General features: G+C 45.6%; 4 protein-coding genes across 5 annotated transcripts in view; 3 read left to right on the top strand and 1 right to left on the bottom strand.

Annotated features, from left to right (window-relative positions):
- Positions 1–6: 6 nt before the first annotated feature.
- On the bottom strand, positions 7–3,814 carry LOC118413149. Its single transcript, XM_035816338.1, has 2 exons — positions 3,617–3,814; positions 7–2,720 (listed from the first exon to the last, which is right to left on the bottom strand). Exon 2 carries the CDS (start codon positions 2,711–2,713, stop codon positions 944–946), a length of 1,770 nt encoding a protein of 589 aa, XP_035672231.1. The 5' UTR covers positions 2,714–2,720; positions 3,617–3,814; the 3' UTR covers positions 7–943.
- Positions 3,815–4,145: 331 nt separating this feature from the next.
- On the top strand, positions 4,146–16,398 carry LOC118413137 (sodium-coupled monocarboxylate transporter 2-like). 2 transcript variants are annotated; one of them, XM_035816317.1, is made up of 14 exons: positions 4,146–4,522; positions 7,481–7,841; positions 8,560–8,625; positions 8,737–8,788; positions 9,310–9,377; positions 9,802–9,956; positions 10,827–10,967; positions 12,173–12,302; positions 12,922–13,123; positions 13,543–13,697; positions 14,122–14,384; positions 14,798–14,898; positions 15,587–15,708; positions 16,120–16,398. In XM_035816317.1, the coding sequence occupies exons 2-14, from the start codon at positions 7,488–7,490 to the stop codon at positions 16,240–16,242; spliced, it is 1,932 nt and encodes a 643-aa protein (XP_035672210.1). In that variant the 5' UTR covers positions 4,146–4,522; positions 7,481–7,487; the 3' UTR covers positions 16,243–16,398. The 2 variants fall into 2 exon arrangements, with proteins under 2 accessions (XP_035672210.1, XP_035672219.1); XM_035816326.1 differs by lacking the exon at positions 4,146–4,522 and adding an exon at positions 6,831–6,848.
- Positions 16,399–17,093: 695 nt separating this feature from the next.
- On the top strand, positions 17,094–18,542 carry LOC118428199 (potassium channel subfamily K member 10-like). The gene has a single exon (XM_035838207.1). It carries the CDS (start codon positions 17,258–17,260, stop codon positions 18,410–18,412), a length of 1,155 nt encoding a protein of 384 aa, XP_035694100.1. The 5' UTR covers positions 17,094–17,257; the 3' UTR covers positions 18,413–18,542.
- Positions 18,543–19,755: 1,213 nt separating this feature from the next.
- Positions 19,756–22,723, top strand: part of LOC118425448 — a 7,474-nt gene continuing 4,506 nt past the window's right edge. The window contains exon 1 of the mRNA XM_035834269.1: positions 19,756–21,510. Coding sequence (XP_035690162.1) covers positions 20,356–21,510 — 1,155 coding nt within the window. The 5' untranslated portion in view covers positions 19,756–20,355. The remainder of the gene's footprint in view (positions 21,511–22,723) is intronic.

The following is a 22,723-nucleotide window of genomic DNA, read 5'->3' as shown; positions in this document are numbered from 1 at the left end:
GACAACTTTGGCAACTAGTTACATTTATTGTAATATGGAAAGAAAAGGCAATAGATCCCATCTGTGCAGATGAATTCTAACAACAGAAAGAAATCATGAATGCTACCCAGGGTAGAATGTAGTAACACATCGCATGGAATATAACGTTAGCACGTTAACAGTAAGGCCACACCTAGAAAACCAAATATGATACTGATGATTTGGTTTTATTGATTTGAACATTCAAAATGGCAGTCTAGCAGTTAATTAGATAGCAGTTAATTAGATGTACATGTAGTTAACTGAACTGCACTGTTCAACAAAGTCGTACAACTCGGACTGAATCACTAACAGACGTCTAAGATCAATAAAGCTCTAAAATATAACATATCTACAATTCCTTAAAAACTACTATAGTTCTTGTTGTTTAAAATCGGTGCTTAACTGCTACATTACAATAAGAATATCAACTTCCATTTGTTATTACATCCATCAGTTCTATCATTATATATCAATCTTGGATAAATACGTTTGATTCTTCTGTCAGTTCTGTGCCTTTTCTAACCACTTTAACAAGTGTGACTTGTAGTCTGCTCTACTAAAACGTACTATTCTCTTTGCTTTCTTATTTCTAATTGGTTAACACAGTCACCAATGTCTCCACATAGATAGTGTCAAGTTGATGTTAGGATGCAGTTACTTTGTGCAGCTTGAACATGTACAACATTCTACAACACCAATCAAGACCTCTTGTCTATGCATGAAAATTCAACTACAGAATGACAATTTGATGCACGACAATGCTTTAAACAAGTACATTACAATTCCGCATAAGGTTCTTCTCTACTTTACATTAAACCAGATAATTCAGTACATGACAGCACCTATATAGCTATGATCTGGAGTGGATGGAAAAAGGAAAACACGTCTAAGTTTGTGGCTGCCATCCTTCCTATCGTCACTCTCAGTCGAGGTCCAGGATTTCCTCCTGGGTCGGTTTGTAGGTCGGCTGCTCGGCAGGTCCGTCCGGCTTGTTCAGGTTGGAGGAGACGAGGCAGGCCGAGAAGTTCTGTCTTGCCAGGTCTTCTGACCTCTCGTCATCGAACGCTCGCATGAACGCGGCACTTGCCTCTTGTGGACGACCCGCGTGCCTCAACGCGTACCCTAGCAACGACCAGGAAAATAGCTTGTCGCCACTATCCAGGTCTGCCTGAAATTCTTGAGCGGTCTGGTCGGCTTTCCCTTCTTCGCCTGTTTCCTTCAGCGCCCGGGTCAGAAGGTAGTAGGCGAGGTGACGCTGGGACATTGGTAGGGACTTGTCCTTGGCATTCTTCACTTCGGCCTTTATCTCGTCAAGTAGCGTGATCATTTCCATCTGGTTGTAGATGAGACCGGAGGTTTCTTCAGAAGACTTGGGGCGATCCACTACCTCCTTCAGCACGGGGATCGCGTCCGCCCATCGCTCGTTCCGACAGAGGAAGTTCCCGTACTCAGCCAACAAGCCCATACCTGGATTTCCATCCTTCTCATTCTGACTGATGGCCTGTCGGAAGTTTTTCTCGGCAAGTCGGACCATCTTGTTGTAGATGTCGAGGTTCCCCGCCTCCCTTGCGTACTGCGCTCGTGCATGATACATACAGGCCATGTTGTGCTGGTTGGAAGTGTTGTCCGGCGCGAACACCATGGCTGTTTCGTGGAACTGTATTGTTTCTAACAACAGCCCCTTGTCGTAAGTGTGGCTTGCCAGACTCCGATACAGGTCCGGTGCGGTTGGGTCGACGTTCCGAAAGATTGTCCCAGCTTCCTCGGTCTTCCCCTCCCGAGCGAGAGACGCCATCCTCAGCAAGTCGTTCATTTTTCTGCTCTCGTTCAAGTCGGGGTCGTTCTCGTCAAGGTACATCGGGAGGGTCTCCTCGGCAGCCTCCATGTACGCATAGGCCAGGTCAAACTGCTCTCCAGCGGACAAACACTCTCCGAACAGCACCAACAGTTGCGCAGTGGCGACGTCACCCTCGTCCGCTTCGTCGTTCAGCAGGATTCTCTCTTGCAAAGCTCTCTGCAAATGGACAATTGCCTGCTGCACGTCTCCCATCTTCCGCAAGGCGTCTCCCAGATCTTGGCTGTACTTGGCCCTGTCCTCGGTATCCTTCTCTCCGCAAGCAGCCAACGCCTTTTTCAGAAGAAAGGCGGCCTTTGGGAACTCGTCATCCTTCAGGCAGGAGTATCCTTGGCTGGCCAGGGAGCTTGCAGGAGAGGAACCTTCTGAGTCAATCTGAGGGCGATGGGTTTCAGGCATGTCGGCGATGTCGGCTGCCTCAGCTCTGTTCCGTGATTGAAGGAGAAGCGCGAATGCTGCGGCGCATCTCTCCCTTCTATGGGAGAGTCGTCGCTTGTAGTCGCCAAGTAGGCCTTGTTGTTCCTCCTGCTCGATTAGCGCTGACGGCGGGGACGAGGTAGTATTCTGAGCACCGTCTTCACCCAGACTCAGCCGTTCTTGTTGACACAGCTCTAGAGCGGTGTTAAAGAGGGCCGCTGCTTTCACAAGGGACTTGGGATCGTGACGCAGCAGGTACAACTCTCCCAGCCCCACCACTGCACAGGCCTGGCCGATCGGGATGCTGGTTCGTTCCTTACACGCGGAAGTAAGCACTTCGGTGTAGAAGCGTTCTGCTTCGTCCATCATGCCAACCTGCACCGGTTGGGCCCACTTCTGCTTGAAATCCACCTTCTCCATTGTGATCCTATGGAAGGAGGGATGGTAAACAATTAAAACATGCATCAATATCATATCAAACACGTTGATAAGATTTTATTTCGAAAGGGTGAGGTGACTGAAGTCTAAATGATCTAAAGAACTTTAAGAAGCTGATATGAAGACGTCGATGCTGTGCACATGAATACCGCCAGGAGACGCTCTTATCCAGTTGTAAATTTTAATAACCTTTGATCGATTACTCATGGATGATCAAGTGTTTGGCACTTTGCTATCGGTTTTGAGAATAGCTAGAGAGAAATAGTGCTAAGTGTTGTTACCCCTACCATCGGGGCTCATGTGCGTGTCACCTCTCTGAGGATGAACTGAACTGAACTGTTAGCATAGTGACTATCAAATCTTTGGCCGGTGAAATCTCGACGCGTCACATCATTGGTCTGTTCTAAAGGCTTCACAATTTGACAACACATGTACAACGTTTCAGATTACTTCTACAAAAAAAGACCATACTGTTATTGGGAGTAAGACTGTACAGTGTTTGCACTATTTATTTGAGTCGCTAATACTAGTACTCGGTAAGTCACTTGTAACGTTTAATACGTGCACCTAACTTTTGTCTGTTTGTAATAGTCGACGTAAACATAAGACCATATCATGGATGATTGATACATGTACAGCATTACACAATAATGCCGCAACGAAAATACGTCATATAAATCTCTTTATACGCAGTTAACATGGCGAACGCTTACTGACTGAAGTCAGCACAACCAGGAAAACACCTGTCACGGGTGTCGACTTCTTATACTAGCATCCGAATCTAGAGTTTGTTCGATTTGACGATTACAGGTGGTTAACCTTACGTGCAAACTAATCACAAATGATACTCATGGCTAATTATGAGACACCTGAAGAGTAACTAACCTGTGAGGAGTTGGTTATGCAGAAAGCTACGAATATGAAAGCGGTTGTCCTCGCGCTCCGTCCCAAAATGGTTTGCGGAAGTCCGCTACATCCCTTTTTGTCCCGGTGGTTTCCACACGTCATTGGGGTCGGGGGATCCCCTTGCGGTGCATGATGGGATTACATCACTTGGGCTATGACGTCTTTCCGTGGTGTTCTTTCTGTTTTTTAGGTGAAAAAGACTGGATACTATTAAACATTTTACCCTCACTGGCACTCGCCTTTTACCCTCACAGGCCCTCACAGGCCTTCAAAACACTCGAAATCCTAATCCTCGGAATATCTGACAAAAATGGACAAAGGCCTGTGTTTAGTTACCAGCAGATAATAACGCTTGGAGCCTAACCTCTGCTTGGAGGTCGCCCTATCACCAAGAACACAAGTTCTGTGACAAATGGGCAGTGTGTACGGATTGAAAGATATTGAAAAATGCACAAAACAACATGCCTGCTTGGAGATCAGGCTGTACTTGTTCCAGAGAACGATCGAGAATAGGAGCTTTGAGCTCTACACATTCACATTATGTCCTTGATTCTGCCGAAGCGAGGGACGGACTAAAGATCAACCAAAGCTGTCTCCACGAAGGTGATCATTGATCCATCACCCTAACAAGGCCTTGACCCCGGCTTGACATGTGCTACTGTACTGTTTATTACCGACCTTTGAGAGATTAAACAACAGCCGACCGTCAGTGCGCGTCTGCTTCTCGTTACTGGGAGGGGCCTGTGGAGATCACTCAGCTGTCACCCAACACATCGTCATGCGGCTCCCGCTGTGAACCACAACTCCGGGGGAGTCAGAGAGCGGCTCTGAGCAACAAGCGGGGCGAACTTGTGCTCTTCTCGCGGTCAGACTCTGCCTGCAACTGTGAGTATAACCTTGATCTATGGAGTAGCTTATAGTATTACCTAGTAGACGCTGGAAGTGTTCTTTATTCTGCCGGACGTGTTGGAATGGGGCGATTAATCTTCACTTCACATTATACATAGGCACCTTCCGTTTATTATCATATCAGCCATACATGTGGGATTTGAGAAACGGTAGAGTAGAATAGAGTTCTGGAGTCGTGCAGTCGCTATTGAGCTTATAGTTTTGTTGCACTTTAAGGGAGTGAATTGTGAAAATGAGGCAGTGTTAAGGGTAAGACGTCAAATATTGGGACAAGTTATAATTAAGCGCCTGCAAGTTGGGCAGCCGTGCATATGAAGGGGGTGGCAACGCTGATCAACACTGGAAAGATCTGGAAAGTTACACGATTATAAGCTTTCCCTAAGCTAGCGATCTCCCCCATGATGAACTCTGAAATACCATTTCTTCCTCATGTGCAACTTTGCCTCACACACATCTGCTTCTCCTCCAAATGTTGCTGCTTTTAGTTTTAATACATCTTCTACATGTATCCTCCTTCAGATGACGTCATACCATTTTCTGTGTATTTTCTTTCCTGGCTCCAGATTTATTTTTCAACACGGCGCACAGCGTCCGGTGTAAATGAAACTGAGCGATGACATCTTGGATTTTCTCTTATTTGATATGCCAACAAAAACAACAGTCGTTCAATTCGACAGTGACGCAAATCTTGACGTTTCGTTTTGATAGTGTTGACCCTCTTTTAATAGACGTCTGGACCACCCAGCGGTACAGTGCCTTCATGTTGTCAGCCATCTGGGGCGTTCTTGCAAACTTCAGCTTACACCCCACCACAGTCATATTCATGTTCTACTATTACTGTTGTGTCCCTCATTAGAGTACCATCCTGGTACTCTCCAAGAAGAGGTTGATGGGGCAAATCGTGACCTTTTTTCTCATAATATGCCGTCTTTTTCTGTCAGTTATAATACCCATCAATCTCTGCTCGAAGACAGCCATCCTGGATCATCCTGGTTAGTTTACGTCCGATTCGATTGATGATCCCACAGAAGTGGACTCATAGTAAACAGGGTGACATCCACTGCCACCCAGGCAACTATCCATCGAAGTCCGGCTTACCAAAACACTCACCAAACAAGAAGACGCAAAAGTTGTTTCATCTGAGATCTATCCTTATCTATCAAACATGGACTCCAGGAGCGCCTGCTGTCTACATTCCACTTGCAGCCAGCAGCTGACTCCCACCGTACGCAGCAGGAGACGTCTATAAGCTCGTTATCATGTCGCTGTCCTAATAATCTGAGGAAATAGTGCACTCTTCAATAGTACAGGAGCCAAGGCCTGAAAAAAATGATTTCGTTCAACCCATCTTACAGAAAAGGTTTGAACTGATATTTAGAGGTTAGGCTCCTGCTGTTTTTTGACGTTTTTATAGTCGTTTTTATCGGCCGTGAGACATACATGATACAAGAGTAAAGTCCAAAATAGAAAACCCGATAAAAACCACTAAAAAAACCCGTCAAAAAACAGCCGGAGCATAACCTCTGCTTGGAGAGTAGAAAAAGGGACCCCTGCACACTCACTAATGTAAAACGAATGAAGAAGATTATTATTACCAATTAACGTCTTGGAGTCCAATTTGACAACGCAACTCTATGTACTGTACATAACCAGCAATGACAGAAACGTCTCAAGCGGAATTTCCCTTGCAAATGTGACGTTTATCGTCGTCTTCAGTCACTTTATTTTCTGCGTAGTCTAAACAGTAGAGGCTACCTGTCAGAGCAATTGTAATGTATCTGAGCTAGTATGGAATCTGACGCACGGGAATGAATCTCACCTAGCGCTACAGCTTGCCTTTGCGATCAAACGCAGATAATTTACAGGACGTCGCGATCGGACGCCGATTTTCCTGTCTCCCTCAGAAAACATTCCGTGCATAATTCTTCCACACAGTCAGAGTCCTGTTTTCCTCAAAAGCAGACGGAAGCTTATTAAGGTCGACTTTTGGTAATTATTTTTGATAAAGTCTTCATCCTTGACCCAAAGGTAATCCTGGGATGTCCCTATGTAAACAGACTCAGCCGGTTGGCACGCACGCCCTACCTCGGGCTTAGGGGAAAGTAGGCAGATGCGCTGACCGGGGCCACCTGCCCTAGTCTCTACCAGACTCCATAGGTCGCTGAAAAAACGTAGAAATGTTTCCTAGCGAGCTGTACTTCTCTGGCCGGCTCACTCCTCTATTTGTTCCATTTCTACGGTTTTTCCAGCGACCTATGGAGTCTGGTAGAGACTACACCTGTCCCACGTGAGGACGAGACAGGTCGGGGGCGGGGGCTCAATCTGTGAGATCTGATAGTGAAGGATGGGCTAGTATAAAAAGTCTTACCAATGAGGTTTTGATAACGCCCCTTTGGTCTTACTAGTTTCTGGGTCCTAAGAAGCAAAGCAACAGTGTTTTCAGTGTTGGACAAGTCCCGGAATACGATGGCAATAGTCCTATTGTCGAGGGCAAGTGAAAGTGCTGTTCGGAAAAGCTCGTGTCCTACCCCACTTGCCCGATCGGGCGACTAAGATTTTCCAAGAGTGCATCCCCCTCACTGCTGACGTTTTTGTTGTTTTCCACCGGTTCACTGCTAATTTTGAATTTCGGGAAAGTGAAAACTTGCTTTGGACAAGTAATTTTTTTTTATGTATGAATGTATCGTTCAGTCGATATCTGCAATATGTGCACTGTTCCTGATTATTCAGGGTAACATTTCTTTCCCCGGCACCTGGTTATGATTTCAGTACCGGTGTACCCACGACGTCATGAAAGTTCTTTATGCACATTATGGAAGTATTTGCATCTGATTTTTTCCAGGATCTTTACGTCCGATGAATGGAGTTTAGAAAATGACCTGGTCTGTAGCAAGGATTCTACGCCCTGATTTCCGATTTGATATTCCTTTTCAGGTTCAAGATGACTGCTGGCGGCCACGTGGTCCGGTACCTGTCGGTGGCCGACTACGTCGTGTTCTCCGTCCTGCTGGCCGTGTCGGCCGCCATCGGGCTGTACTACGCCTGCACCGGGGGCAGGCAGCGCACCCAGCGGGAGTTCCTGATGGCGGACCGGTCCATGTCCGTCCTGCCCGTCACCATGTCCCTGCTGGCCTCCTTCAGCTCCGCCATCACGGTGCTGGGCACCACGGCGGAGATCTACACCAACGGCACCATGTACTGGAACAACCTGGTGTCGTCTGTCCTCTCCATGATCGTCTGCTCGCGGCTCTTCCTGCCCATCTTCTTCGACCTGGGCATGACGAGCACGTACGAGGTTTGTCGACGGTCTCCTGGTTCTAGTGGCAGACAGATATACGCGTGCACTAAAACCAAGCTTTTAAGCTTGCACTAAAACCAAGCTTTTAAACAATACAGATGTAGCGTGCACTAAAACCAAGCTTTTAAGCTTAGTTTTAGTGCACGCTACATTCTGTGTTGCTTGAAATTTTCGATGAACTTTTTATTTCAGGGAAGAATAAAAGTAAAAGTTACAGGTGTTTGGAATCAGACCTTCTGATGGCCTTCAACTACATGGCTTGGCTCAGACATGTTGTGTAAGGGATTGCTTTAAACTTTCGCAAGGGGCGTAAAACGAGCCCGGCCTAAAATGGAACCAACCGTTCCTACCTGGCCTGACCAACTCTATGAGACTCTATGGACTTTATGATGTCAAATATGTAAACAGCTTTCTGTTTGGTCGATCTAAATGTAGATGTCGTTTTGTTATCGGTACGAAAGACCATTCTCGACCATAGTCAATTGATTAAAGCTGGTGTGTTACGCCGAAGGGCGGTTATACCGGCTATATAGATACAGATACAGATAAAAAGAAGACACTTTCCCAAATAAACTGAAGTATCAATTTGATGTGAATAAGCCTGGGGGTTGAGGGTGGGGGAAACAAATCGCAATCTTTACTACTACAGATATCATTTGATGATTTGGCTGTATAACACCTGGTGCTAACTTTCCTTCACTGCCCATTTCTACAGTACCTGGAGAAAAGGTTTTCCAAGAGTGTGCGGCGTCTCTGTTCCTTTGCATTTATGATCAACATGGTAAGGAAAACGTGATGTTTCTCCTTGTTGTACACCGAATAGATTCTTTTCGTCAATTATTTGCAAAAAATTGCTTATATATCTTATTCAGTACGTATTTTACACCCTCAGGTGATCTACATGGGACTGGGTCTGTACGCCCCCGCCCTGGCCCTCAGTGTGGGTATGTCTGCTTCATTTTGCCTTGGTTAAGGAGGACTCTCACTGTACTTGGGGCACCGTTGTGGCACTGCGGGGTTCGCTCACTGCGACACTGTTTTGTTATTTTCGCAATTTTTAAAAATCTAGATATTGCGAAATACGTAAAAGTATGACTTAGAAGACGACAAAATACACCAAACGAAAGAAAATTCGTTCTTTATCTCTGAAATTCGTTGAGTCATCCACGAACCTCGCAGTGCCATGCCGGTGCCCCATGTGCAGTGAGAGTCCAACTTTACATCTCAGTATTATCCCCATTTCCTGTTGGTTCTGGTTCGGAGGATAACATTGTGGTATGTAGATTAGTAATGTTTCAAAACAAGTAAATGATGATTTTCCACTTCGACTTGGCATGTGTTACGAATGGGTCGAATAACGATACTGTTTCGGTATTTAAAAAACTCTGGCTTTTGGTCACAATCGAAGAACCCTGCTCTCACTGACTTTTCACCCTTTGTACTATGTTTTTTACGCTTTTTTCAGTTACAGGGATGTCGCTGTGGGGCTCCATTCTGTCCATGGGAATCGTTTGCACCTTTTACACTACAATTGTGAGTCTCCAGTAGGCTAGTTAATAGAATTTTTATTTAGCAGGTATGTTCTTAGTCAGCATTGCTCACTTTGCATATCCGTATAGCACGCCTAGACCATTATGACCCATTATGTAGAGATTGGAAACGTTTCTGTTTATTCGTTTGTAGCTTTTTGGATGGAAAAATGTCAAGCAATGAGGTTATGTGGTTTATCTGATAAGTGCTTGTCCAAGTCTAGAAATCGGAAACAACTTCGCAGGCTTGACCGAAAACGCTAATACCTATCGAGTGCTGTTACATACTCGAAAAGAGAAAGACCTTTTGGCGTTTCGAAGTTGAACTTGAAGGGGTTGGAAAATATTTGCCAGGGACCCGTCAAGAGACGTGTTGTCTCCGACATTGACGCGCTGAAAACTTCACCTGTCGTCATTTCGTTCCTCAGGGCGGGATGAAGGCGGTGATGTGGACCGACACGTTCCAGGTGGTTGTCATGGTAACGGGCTTCCTAGCTGTCATCATCCAGGGCTCCATCGAGGCTGGCGGGCTGGGCAGGGTGTGGGAGATCGCCTCCCAGGGACACAGGCTGGAGATATTCAAGTAAAGAACTTGACAATGTTAACACTGAGAGGACGTGCAGGCATGTTGAGAAATGTTAACACGCGGAAATTGTCTATATCGGATTTCCCAATGCCAAGCCAGGATAAGCTAGCACATTCTACTTTATCCTCTTATATTCTCTTCATACGTTTTCGTTCAAGTGTCACATTCTGGCAATCTTCCCTCCCAGATTAAAGAAAGTATCCTGTTTTTCCACAGAAACGGCTCATCTTGAAATAATATTTTCATGCCAGACGTTTTGTCGTTCATACCGTGGCAGGAACCCAAGTTCTGGGGCGCGACCCTTAGGCGACAGGCTACACACCTTCTCAGTCTGTTGTTTTTCTCTCCTTGAAAGTCTATTGGGTGTAACGAACTCTCTAAAACGAACGCCTCTAAACGAACCCACATGAGCAGAGCACGGTTGATGGATGTAAACAGACGAGTGTTATCATGAGATAGATGGTATGTTTTATTGGTTTTAATGTCCAATGACGCCAATACGGATCGGTAATGGACTGGCGGAATTCTATGTTGTATGTTCAACACTGTGTTATGGTACGGAAATTGCGACAGAGTCTTCTGAAAATGGTTTCCCAGTTTATAAGACATTTGACCGTAACTGTGTACTTGAGATGAAGTAAGTACTTTGAATGGTATCTATGCTATATCCATTCCACAACTGCCTTTTGCATGGACAAGGGTGGGTGTTAAGTGGGTTGTGGTTTTAAAACCAATTAAGTACACTAGGTGTGGATGGTGCGACAAAGTACACGCGAACCTTCGACCTAAGGAATTTCACGACTCTCTCCTCCCTAGCACGCCCCTGGTACGCCCCTTTTAAATGATGTCTTTCCTGTTTTTCGACAGTTTTGATCCCGACCCTCGAGTGCGCCACACAAACTGGAACATCTGGGTAGGGGGCGTTTTTGTGTCAGCATCCATATATGGTGTCAACCAGGCGCAGGTTCAACGGTACCTCAGCTGCCCGTCTTTGGAAAAGGCGCGAACGTAGGTATTGGTCTACTTCACTTGGCATAATGTTGGCACAGACACATATAGTGAGTGAATAAGGTTTGATTTCCATCGCATCGTTCCTTTCCCTTTGACATTTTTGCCTGGCCAAGTCTAGAAATTGCCATCTATTTTAAAGCCCTGTCGCGTACGTCTTACAAGCGACGCACGATCGCAAACTTTTCTTACCTACTCATGATGTGTCCTACGAAAGTTTTCTTAACACCTTGTCAACGGTTGGTTCTGTCACGGCCTGCCTGAAAATTATGCAACATAAAAATGTTATGACGACCTATATACGACGGATGTGACCGCGTAGTTATAGCCTGATTCAGTCATGCATCCCAAGTGAGAGCGCACATGAACCAGTTTTATTCACCAGTCATAAGTAGCTGTTGTGATGTACTTTTCGACTCCACGGCCATGCCTGTGGGCCAGGGGACATTCCATTCTCAATTTGACGACAGACGTTTTGCAACATGGTCATGTTCCTGTAATCTCCGAGCAGATCTTGCGGTGGTTTAAGATAATATCATAAGCTGGGGAAGGAGTTTAGCCGGCAGAGGACTTTTATTCCACCGCTTCGGTGGCGAATGAAACTCCTTCCCCAGCTTATGATACTATCTTATGCCACCGTAAGATCAGCTTGGAGATTAAAGGGGCATTCCACTCCACACGGGAGTGTTATTTTCCGATAGATATTCATTTTAGGAAGTGATAACTGCATACGACTTCACATTATACGATAAAGTACCCAGTTGCTGCACATGCCTCAAAAGCATTCAGTCTTCTACTAAACTCCCCAAGTACCCTCTAATTGAATTAATCCTATGGCTGAATACAATGCAGAAATTTTAGGTAAGGTTACCAAACTAATTTCAGGTTCGCTAAGAAATGTCGTCTTGTTCTTGTATTCTTTGCTATCTTATGAGCTATTTGCCTTCTCGGTGTGCTCAGCGTACCTCATTTATTTACGATAAACAAAGTGTCTAAGCGTATAGGGAATGCATGGGTAGGGTCTGCATGGGTTTAGTAAGTGTCATTAATTATTTGTTTTATAAAACACACATCACGTAATTCATCCCAAGGTGAATTCCACAAAATTCGGCTGATTATGTATTCATTGACACATATCTATTGGAAAACAACACTCCCTTCTGGAGTGGAATGCCCCTTTAATGTTCCTGCCCCTCTCCCTGCAGAGCGCTGTATCTGAACATTGTGGGTATCGCCGTCATCACGTCGTGCGCGTGTCTGTCGGGACTGGTGATCTATGCCCGGTACCACGGCTGTGACCCTCTCCTGGCGGGCGCTATCACCAGTAGGGACCAGGTAAGGCGTGGACCACCCATATTCCTGACAGGCTGTGATACTGGAAAGATTTGTGTGCACCTAAACTGTTAACTGAAAACTTGCAGGCATAGGAATAGGAAGGATGTTGACTGTATCATATTCTTCATGCTTAAAAGTATACGTTAAGTTTGTGACAAGGTTCATTTTCCATAGCCTAGCGTTGTGCAATTGTTGTCGTCTTGTCTGTGCTATAGGAGTTTTATTCCTGCAACACATGAACTTGCAGTATGCCATAAGGAAAAATTGCTACGGGTGGAGGAAGTAGGGTATTTCTTGTTACATTATCGAAAAGAGTAGGGGATCTTCCCGGAGTGAGTGCTTCAAACCATTCCGGCTAAATGGGGTAGGGAATTTCCCGAGCAGCCTCGTAAACCCTGCTTTGCCTATCTGCCTATTGAGTCAGTTAGTCGAACTTGCTGAAGCTTGATGTTTCTGACTTAGGAAGAAGAAATACTTGCTGTCACATTGAGCGTAGTTCGGTGTCTAGAAGTGGTCAATGGCCTTGCACTGAGCAAACTCGTTAAAAAAAGTTCTCTCGTAAGTTTTATTCCCCAAAACTGACATAGCTTTATTGACGACGAAAGTTTACGCTCCTCAGATTCTCCCATACTTCGTGATGGACATCCTGAGCTTCCTGCCTGGCATGCCGGGTCTGTTCGTGGCGTGTGTAGCCAGCGGAGCGCTCAGCACGCTCTCCTCGGGCCTCAACTCCCTGTCTGCCGTCACCTTAGAGGACTTCGTCAAGCCCTGGCTGCCCAAACTTAGCGACATCAAGTACACCACCATTTCCAAGGCTCTCGGTGGGTTAAAGGGATTTCTTCCATTGTCGAAAGATTGTTCGAGAGAGATTTAGACATGATTTGACATTTTGGTATCATAACAAGCTCCTTATTACCTAGCTTCGGCTAGGACCGCCCCAAGCACGTTAAAGAACCCACCACACGTGCGAATGGTTCGGTACGCGATGGAGCAAATCGTTCTGTCTGGAGTAGGTAATTCACTTCAAATCACCCGTATGGAGGCCTGGCGAACCTCTGTCTCATATCAGCCATACGGTGATTTACATCATTCACCCGGACGGGAGACCTGGCGCATCCCCGTCTTGTTATTAGCCAGCGAAAGGGTATGTCACCCCGTGAGGGGCGGTATAACCCCGTCGTGTGTAAGCGCGTCGACCGATGATGATGATGATGATTGTCTGATGCCTAATCTCCAACAGTGCTGCTGCACGGGGTCCTGATGGTGCTGGTGGCGAGCTTTGCGTCCCTGCTCGGCCCGCTGGCCCAGGCCGCCATCAGCGTGTTCGGCATGATCAGCGGACCTATCCTCGGCATCTTCATCCTCGGCATGATGTTCCCGTGCGCCAATTCTACGGTAGGATACACCAAGGAGCTTTTATCTGTATAAAAGCTTCTTGGATACAAAAATGAGTATATGATAGACGTTGCATGGGAATCAGTGGCTAGAGTGACAACTTAAAAACCTTGCATTTTCACAATACGTGAAGGGTTTAGAAGTAAGTCCAGCTACTCAAGAAAGGTCGCTTTTGGCAACGTAAAGTATATGTTGGTACTTTGCAACAAACAGCTACTTTGAACTTTGAGTATCCTGTGGGCGCTCGTTGCATGAAAGCGCTGTTCCCAACTGGCCTGAATGCAAACGTGAAGTCGTGTCGCCTTCTACAAATGTGAGAAAATCTGGCTACAATGAGACATTTTATGTCAATTTAAGATTATATCACCCCAGAATGGCGGTTTGTCTGATAACATATATAAAATGTTACATCTCACCCTTGCAGGGCGGGTTGGTCGGCCTCCTGTCCAGCCTCGTTCTCACCCTGTGGATCGGTATCGGCAGCATAGTGTGGCCCAGACGGCGGTGGCTGCCTCCCGTCTCCACGGACCAGTGCCCGGTAAACCTCACCGCTGCGAACGCCACCGCAGCCGACCTGTACAGGGTTACTGTGGAGACAACAGCAAATGTGACGCAAACGACAGTTCTCAATAGCACGCTTTCCTCATTTGGCGGGAATCTGACTTCAGCAAATAGCGGTTTAAACTAGTAAGCCACATATTTCATATTTCAACGTTGGCAACATCTTTTGTTTTAGTCGATACTAGTATATACATCTATATCTAAATTTATATGCAGGATTATATAACAGCATGAGTCTTTTCTCGCAACAGTGCTATAAGCTTAACTTGAAAGTTATCTGTGTCATTCTTGAACTAGTTTAACTGTAATATCCGGCACAAAAATTGGACTCACCCAAATTTTCGACTGAACAGCACCGGTCTTTGTCAAGGAATGAACAATAACGTGACCTCACAACAGCAGTGGATTGTTCATTCATTGACAAAGACCGGTGCTGTCCAGTCGAAAATTTGGGTGAGTCCAATTTTTGTGTCGGATATTACAGTTAAACTAGTTCAAGAGTGCTATTAGCTGTTGCTAACGTGTTCTCTGTGCTGCAGTCCTCCTGAAGCTGCCCTGTACCAACTGTCGTACGCCTGGCTAGCGACGGTGGCTGTTCTCAGCTGCGTCATCATCGGTCTGGCCGTCAGCTTCCTCACAGGTGCGTCATGACGTCAACACACCTGATGCCGCAGGCGCAGCACATGAAACAACCTCATGATCTATTACTGCGCACGGTGTAACGCTAGTTCACCTTTATCCGCGGGTGACCTGTATCCGTCCTTTTAAAAACAGGGTATTTAGGGTTATCTGACAGTGGTTCAAACAGCAATATTTTGACAAAATGTCAATGTAAAACCACAGTCCGTCGACTTAATTATCCCAAATACCCTGCTTCTAAATACAACGGATATAGGTTACCCCACGGATAAAAGTGAACCTGCGTTACTGTGTGTGTATTTCTGGATGAAACGGAAATGAGCAGACTTGTAAACTGTTACCGCAATCCCGAGCTTTCACCATCGAGAAAATCTATCTAAGAAATAAACTAAAATGTGCTTAATACACTAAATCAACTTATTATACTGTACCACTTCAGCTGGTTCTGGTTTGAAAGAGCACAACAAAAAGATTATTTCTATGACGTAGCACCTGCAAATATAGTTTACAAACGGGTACAGACCCCTCCCCCTAGCATATCAGTAGCAATATTAGTTTTTAAACGCTTTGATAGCAGAAAGTCGAGCTGTGTCAACTTTTCAATCACACCCATGGCAGTTTTAGCCACTGTTTTATTAATATAGACCATTTCTTTACTGTGCTGTGTACTAAAGTGTTATATCCCACAGACCCCCAGGACCCTCGTGAGGTGAACCCGAGGCTGATAGTTCCCATCTATGACCAGTTATTCTGCTGTCTGCCTGAGAAGGTGCGGAAGGTGCTGAGATGTGGGGTTAGGTACGGAGACCAGGTGAGAATCGATGTGTACTCTTGTCTTTCTTAACCAGGCTTCGTGGGACAAAGTGATGCTTGTAAATTTAGTCCTGACGCTGATGTCATAGATTCCAGTACAAAACCTTTTTTTGTTGGACCAGTCCAGAAAAACCGAACCTGAAAAAAATCAGGAGAACGGATTTTGGACCAATTAGAAAATGAACAGATATGATACCGGTAGGCGTTCACGTGTTTTAGGTCCAGGTTCAAGTCCGGACCTGGACCTGATCCTCTGGACCTGGACCGTACTTGTACCTGGATTGTCTGTACCGGTACCCGCCCCTAATCATGATGGTTCCAGGCTGACCTGTTTGTTTCCATGTTGATGAGTTAGTGAGGTACACTGTCACAGCCTGGTGGTAATCTCTGTTTCTCGTTGTCTTTCCAGGACATGGACGACGCAAAGGCGCGCACATCTGCAGAACTCGAGGACGAGTCGATCACAACAAAGGAACAGTCTAACAGAAAGTCAGACGGAAAAGCGCAGCAGGAAGAAGCGACGTCTCTGTGAAAAAAACTCTCCTTTCCTGACAATCATTAAGCCTCGGTGCTAGTAACCACGTACACGCATATGTATTTCCTGTTGATATGTCAACTGTGCGTAAGATGCACATTTTATATCTACCTCCTCCGGCATGAAAATAAAGTACTATAGGGTTACCTTTCACTTCGAGTCTTTCATCATTTTAGATGTTTATCGTGATTGTAGAGGGAGGCAGGGACATAGCAGGAAATACGTCTTCAGCCGCATTGTAACATTGTCATGTCCGCGCTGATACAACACTGTGAGCTGTCTGCGCTTTAGTGCAAATTCGATTTCTACAACGTGTTCATAGCCATATTGTTATTCTTCGAAGTATACATTATATTGAACGCTTTTCAAATTAAATCTCAGGTGGTTGAAGTTAGTGATAACAAACGTGGCGAGAGACCTGTTAATCTGACAAATGTCAATCACTGACAGGTGTATCCAATCAAACAGTGTAATTTTACCCATTTACTTGAACTCAACTTGAACTTCGCTTAACTTGAACTCAAGTCAGTTACCAGTTAGCTTGAATATTATATGTGGTCCTTATTTTTACTTGGGCGAGTAGGTTCGCCGTTCTACCGTCACTGTGTCAGTCTCACGTGGTGCTCCTTTGTTATCAAACTAAGCCAAGATCGATAACAGCAGACATGGCAAACAAACTTCCGTTACAGCGTCTCGGAGTGAACCACTGACCGAACTAGGTACAGGGCTATGGACAGTTCATTGAATGATCATATACTAGTATTAAATCATGGAAAGACTATTGTGTTGAAATGGGGAAGATCAAAACTCACGAATGATTTCGTTCAATGAAGATTTTAAAAAATCATTATATCCCTGGCTGCGAAATAGTTCAATCCAAGAGGACAAAGGGTGTACTTAAGGGGCAAAGGTCAGAAGTGACTTATTGCCAGAACATAACAAAATAGCGAGACAGCCTGATGATGAGTAATGTTTTCCTCTGGCGGTACTGTACATGTAAGCAGCTATCGTCATGCGAATGAGAACTACGGCGGTGCTGTTCTGTGGATATGTAGCCTACGTGATTCTGGGCGGCGGGATATTTCACTACCTAGAGTCCGAGAATGAGAGCCAGAAACGTCCACCGGAAATTTTCGACTTGAAGGAGATGTTAGAGGAACAGTCCGAAGAGTATCTGACCACGACACATACAACGCACCTGCATTCTCAACTCGTATCGACAGCAGGTGAAAAGGATTACTTTAGCCCCGAGGAAACGTTAAGTTCAACTGAGGGACAACACAACATGGACACCGGTTACATATCCTGTGACCACCAAGGTCTCTCAGAAGTCCTGGAGTCCTTAAGAGCAAAGGTACGTCGCGTTGAAGATATCATAACTGATTTACACAAAGACATGAATGATACTGGTCGCTGTGTGAAAACCAGGGATATCCCTCTGGTGCTCCTGTCGTACCAAGAGCTGGAGTCCATAGTCAGGCGAGCGGCCCAGGCCGGAAAGGAAGGCATGGATCCGGTAACCGGACAACAGGAACACAACACAACGAAATGGGACTTCCAGGCGTCACTAGGCTTTGCTTTAACAGTGGTGACAACTATAGGATACGGTCACATCGCTCCTGCCTCCGCTATCGGTAAGGCGGTCTGTGTCTTGTACGCCTTGTTCGGCATCCCCCTTACAGCCGTCCTCGTCACGAACGTCGCTCACCATGTGGGAAACCAGATCCGCAAGGCGGCGCTAAAAGTACACAAGGACCATCCCAAGTGGAGCCCGCAGAGAATCAAAAGACTTACAGGAATAACTTTACTTCTACTCGGTGTGATTTTCTTCGTTCTCTTGCCTACGTTGGTGATTTGGACTGTCGAGCCGGGCTGGACGTTCCTCGAAACGCTGTACTACGTGTTTATCTCCCTAAGTACTATCGGGTTCGGAGACTATGTTGTCGGACAGCAGGCTGGAGTGACGTACTGGCCAGGCTACATCATACTCATCTTCACCTGGATCCTCTGCGGGATCGAATACCTGGCCACGATCTTCGAGCTCATCTCCCTGGGGATTAAAGGACTGGACACCCGGATAGGGGGTCCCCGGAAGGGCGACGGGGATAGGAATGGTGACGTAGGACAGGAGGAAAGACAAGACCTCTGTCGAGAAACTACCGTTTAAAATTGAAACTGTGTTGCGTAGAGGGTAGTTTTCGTGCGTATACTGCATGTCATTTCCCCCTGTGTTGTGATGTGAACTGCTCTCAAGGAGTGAGCTTTTATGAATGATATAATAAACATTCTGGATACTCATGACTCTGGTATCATCAAAATACTACATGAATAGTATATGCAAGTGTCAGAACTTTCACTTACGTGCTCAACATTGAACCGTTGCTACCTTTGATCCGAGTTCTTTGTTTTTCTACGCGACATGACGCAATGCCTAACAATGGCCTCCATCTGTCAGTATTGAGTCTATTGACCATGGGCATGCCCTACTATATACTACTCTCCAGGCAGAGGTTAGGCTCCGGCTATTTTTAACGTTTTTTTTTTGTCGTTTTTATCGGGCTTTCTATTTTGTATTGTATCTTGTATTGTCAAAGTTAGGTTTTGACAATGCAAGATACAAAAAAAGGCCGATAAAAACGACTAAAAAAACGTTTAAAAAACAGCCGGAGCCTAACTTCTGCTTGGAGAGTACTATTATACAGTATCTCCTGTGGCTGAGCATTCCGACTGAGAAAGGTCTGTTGTGCCTCAATTTACTAGTAATTGATGGATCACGTTCATTTACCTAAACCCGTTTACATTAGGGATTTGACACAGTCTTCAATTTGTGTTTTTATTCTGCTCGTCATGGGCCTGCCATAACACATAAATAAGTACATAATATATATATGAATAAGTAATACTTAGCAGTTAATTTCTAAATGATATTGGATAGAGAAACAGACGATTTCTTATCTTCCCAATTTTTAGGCATGTTGGTTTTTCAGCTTTGTATCAGAAAACGGGACAGTCAAGTTATACTCGGAAGTCAACATGTAAGGAGATTTACTAAGCCCATAATGGAGAAGTTGTTCTGCTTTAGTAATGTTTTCGTCACGCCCACACGGTAAAAAGACTCCCGGGTTCCGCAGACAAGTGCATGTGATCTTTAACCCTGTCAGACGTCAACAGGTGCACGCTTTGTTTCCACATCTGTACTTCAGACTACTCCATCTGGCATCTTATCGGGAAGGATGGGCAAATACTTAAGATATAAAGATAGATGTTTTTTTTGGGGGGGTAACATAGTATTAATGAATGGTTAAAATGAGTTTGACACAAAGTAGATCGGTAAAATAACTGAAACGGCAATCTTTGGTAACTTATCCCCACGCCACCCCCGTCATATTTGAAATGGATTAATCCTCATAACAATTCGGTCCACACATCCTGTGGAATAGGCGATGCCAGAATATTAAACAACAGTGAGAAAAATATCATGCTGACTCACTATGACCTGTGCGTCTTTCCGAAGCGTACGTTTGATCTGACGTATGGGGAACAGCCGACTTAGTCAAATTTGCTTGATTTGTATACGAAAACGCTGATAATCCAAAGTGAACTGTTAGGCTCTTTGTTCTGTTGTCGCCAGTCATAACCCGTCACTCGCCTAGGATACGTGTGTGAAGGAACTAACCAGCTAATAGTTTCGTGCAAGCCGAAACTCATCTCGTCATTTGGAAGCCAACTTGTCAATGGCAAGGAATCTTTAAGGTAAGCCGATGCGAACGACCACACGTATGCCGATGTTAGACATCGTACGCATCCCCTGAACTTGGATAGGGTTTGCGTGTCAGACTTCACCGGAAGTATGAACTTGATGCCATACTTTCCATGAACCAACACATACTGTCTGCCCTAGGGTGCATTGCTATTGTCTGGGTTGTTTTCAAGGGCGTCAGTGCAGAGTGATCACCTGTCGGAGTTGCCGCGTATTCGTGACTACACCAGTACGCCCACTGTATTATTCACAGCAACATCGTTAACATACATTCCTTGCCGTTACCAAAGGGAGGAACTATCGCGGTGGTTTGAAGCGTTCTTTCATGTATCCAGCTCTACTTCCCGACAATGCGGAACCTCCGGCTGTTTGGCCTTGTTTTTGCCTTCGTGGTCTACGTGCTGATAGGAGGCGGGGTGTTTCACTTCTTGGAATATGCGGAGGAGGAGAAGATCAGACAGGAAGTCTTCAAAATGCACAAGGACGTCGACGACATGAAACGTAACACAACGGAAGGCATGGAAAACACTTGTTTGCAGCCAACGACAACTCAAAGACTGCTAAACAACAAACTTGGTCTTAATCCTAAGAAAGATGCCGTGTGTGAGCAAGAAGGTGCGTCGTGTATCTCCGTGGAAAGCCTGGAAATGCTGGAGAGAATCATCATTAACAGACTCAAAGGTAAGCTCAAGAACTTGACGGCCGGTAAGGACTGTATCCAGGATGACGACATACCTGTGATGATCATGTCTCGTCGGCAATTTGAGCGTCACATCAACGAGGCCCACCTGGCCGGCCAGCATGGCATTGATCCCACGAGCACGGACACTAACAGCACTCCGCTCCAGTGGTCCTTCTCGGCGGCGGTGGGGTTCTCCCTGACCGTCGTGACGACTATAGGGTACGGGCACATCGCTCCGTCCACGGTGGGTGGCAGGGTGTTCTGCGTCGTGTACGCACTGATAGGTATTCCACTCTACCTAGTCATTCTGGACGGCGTGGGAGCACTCCTGGGCAAAATGGTTCGCAGAATTGCCATGAAAGCTCACGTCTCTCGCAAATGGAGTGTCAAGAGGGTCGGGCAGCTCGCCTGGGCCATCACGTTCGCCATCGGCCTGTGCCTCTTCTACCTTCTCCCTGCTGTAGTTGTCTCCTTCGCAGAAGACTGGACTTTCACAGTGTCGCTGTACTACATGTTCATCTCTCTCAGCACTATCGGCTTCGGGGACTTTGTGGCAGGTAAGGAGAAGGGAAGAGAGTACTGGACCGCATACAAGCCCTTGATGTTCATCTGGATCACCTGTGGGCTCGTGTTTCTCGCCATGGTCTTCAACCTCGTGAAGCGCGGGATAGAGAGCATCGATTCCAATGAGCAAGACGTCGGGACGGGATCTGACAAAGACGGTGGAACATGTGAAGAACAAGAAGCGATGCCTATGGGGACAATATCAGATCATACGGGTAAAGACGGACAGAAAAAGCAACAGGTTCGTCCGAGCACACTGGCCTAGGGGAGCAAATATGCTACATGATTCGAAATGTAAATATCTCTGATGCACTCATCAATGTGCTACATATCTATTTTGTAGAAGAACTTGGTGTTAGTTACATATACGACCACTGCAATATATGTGGAAGACTATATGTTGCCTAATACAGTCTATGCAGTGATGTCGTGTATCGTAAGGCCTGTACAATGTGGAAACAAATAGATTACCCTGATTTTGCGTATAGGAACGTTATTTCACACTTAAATCAAGTTACATTGTTAAGAGTGTAAAGGCATGATTCCATCCGAGGCAACACACGTACACCGTTGCACACGTTATCATTCAGCTGTGTTGTAGTTATCAACTCGGATAAAAGTCGGTATATGTCCCTTCAGCATCAGTCCAGCATGTTGTTGGGTGTTGGGTGTCCATCGCTCAGCATACAGAACAGTAACTAGGCATGTCTCTTTATTGTATAGAAAATACATGATGTGGAGTATGTCCGTCAACACGTAAGCAACAATGTCATCGACTATGTAACGTCGCATGTATTTGAAAAAGAAGAATATCTTCACTTAGCTCCATCTGAGTTGTATATTGTTTTGTATCTGCTATATCGCACGGGTACCTCTCTGGTTGCTTTGCCATGCCCTAACTACAGAGAAAGCTTATAAAGACAGGTTATATACTGTATATCATCGACAAGCGAGTCTTGCTCGACACACAACATCAAAAGTAAGCATGCGGGTATATATCAGTTGGGACGTCTGAAGGCCGTAGGGACGAAACACAAAGAGCTCACCATTGTTATCATTGTTACGGAGAATGTAATGAAAAGTGCTCTGTGATGTGTACATCATACAAGGAGACAATTGAAAGTGGGGTAAGCATCATGTAAAGTCGGGACGCTGGTTTACGTCAATGGCACCGATCCGTGACTAATGGAACCAAGTTGATTAGAATTGGATAGTCTCCGTTAAAGCCATCAGTTTGCAAACATTTCTCGCGCTGTCTGATATGAGTTATGGGTGTAATTGGAACTGTGGATATCTCCTCTGACTTCCCGCGTCAAAATGGTCGTAACCATCTACAATCGTTTGGTCTAATCTCCAAGCAGGGGTTTGGCTAGCCTGGTATCCAGCCGTATTATAGCTTCACGTTTTTTCAGTCCTCTCCGCGGATACCATGCTAAGGTTCAGCTCCAACTGTTTTTACGTGCTTAAGGCGT

The sequence above is a fragment of the Branchiostoma floridae genome, chromosome 1, assembly GCF_000003815.2.
Source record: "Branchiostoma floridae strain S238N-H82 chromosome 1, Bfl_VNyyK, whole genome shotgun sequence".
Classification (NCBI taxonomy): domain Eukaryota; kingdom Metazoa; phylum Chordata; class Leptocardii; order Amphioxiformes; family Branchiostomatidae; genus Branchiostoma; species Branchiostoma floridae.
This window is presented reverse-complemented; position numbering and strand designations above follow the sequence as displayed.

Excerpts from the sequence above, each read along its gene's own strand:
- LOC118413149 (XM_035816338.1), bottom strand. The coding sequence starts at position 2,713 with ATGGAGAAGGTGGATTTCAAGCAGAAGTGGGCCCAACCGGTGCAGGTT.
- LOC118413137 (XM_035816317.1), top strand. The coding sequence starts at position 7,488 with ATGACTGCTGGCGGCCACGTGGTCCGGTACCTGTCGGTGGCCGACTAC. Across the intron at positions 10,968-12,172 it reads TCTTTGGAAAAGGCGCGAAC|AGCGCTGTATCTGAACATTG; the intron begins GTAGGTATTGGT and ends CTCTCCCTGCAG. Across the intron at positions 14,385-14,797 it reads GCAAATAGCGGTTTAAACTA|TCCTCCTGAAGCTGCCCTGT; the intron begins GTAAGCCACATA and ends TCTGTGCTGCAG.
- LOC118428199 (XM_035838207.1), top strand. The coding sequence starts at position 17,258 with ATGCGAATGAGAACTACGGCGGTGCTGTTCTGTGGATATGTAGCCTAC.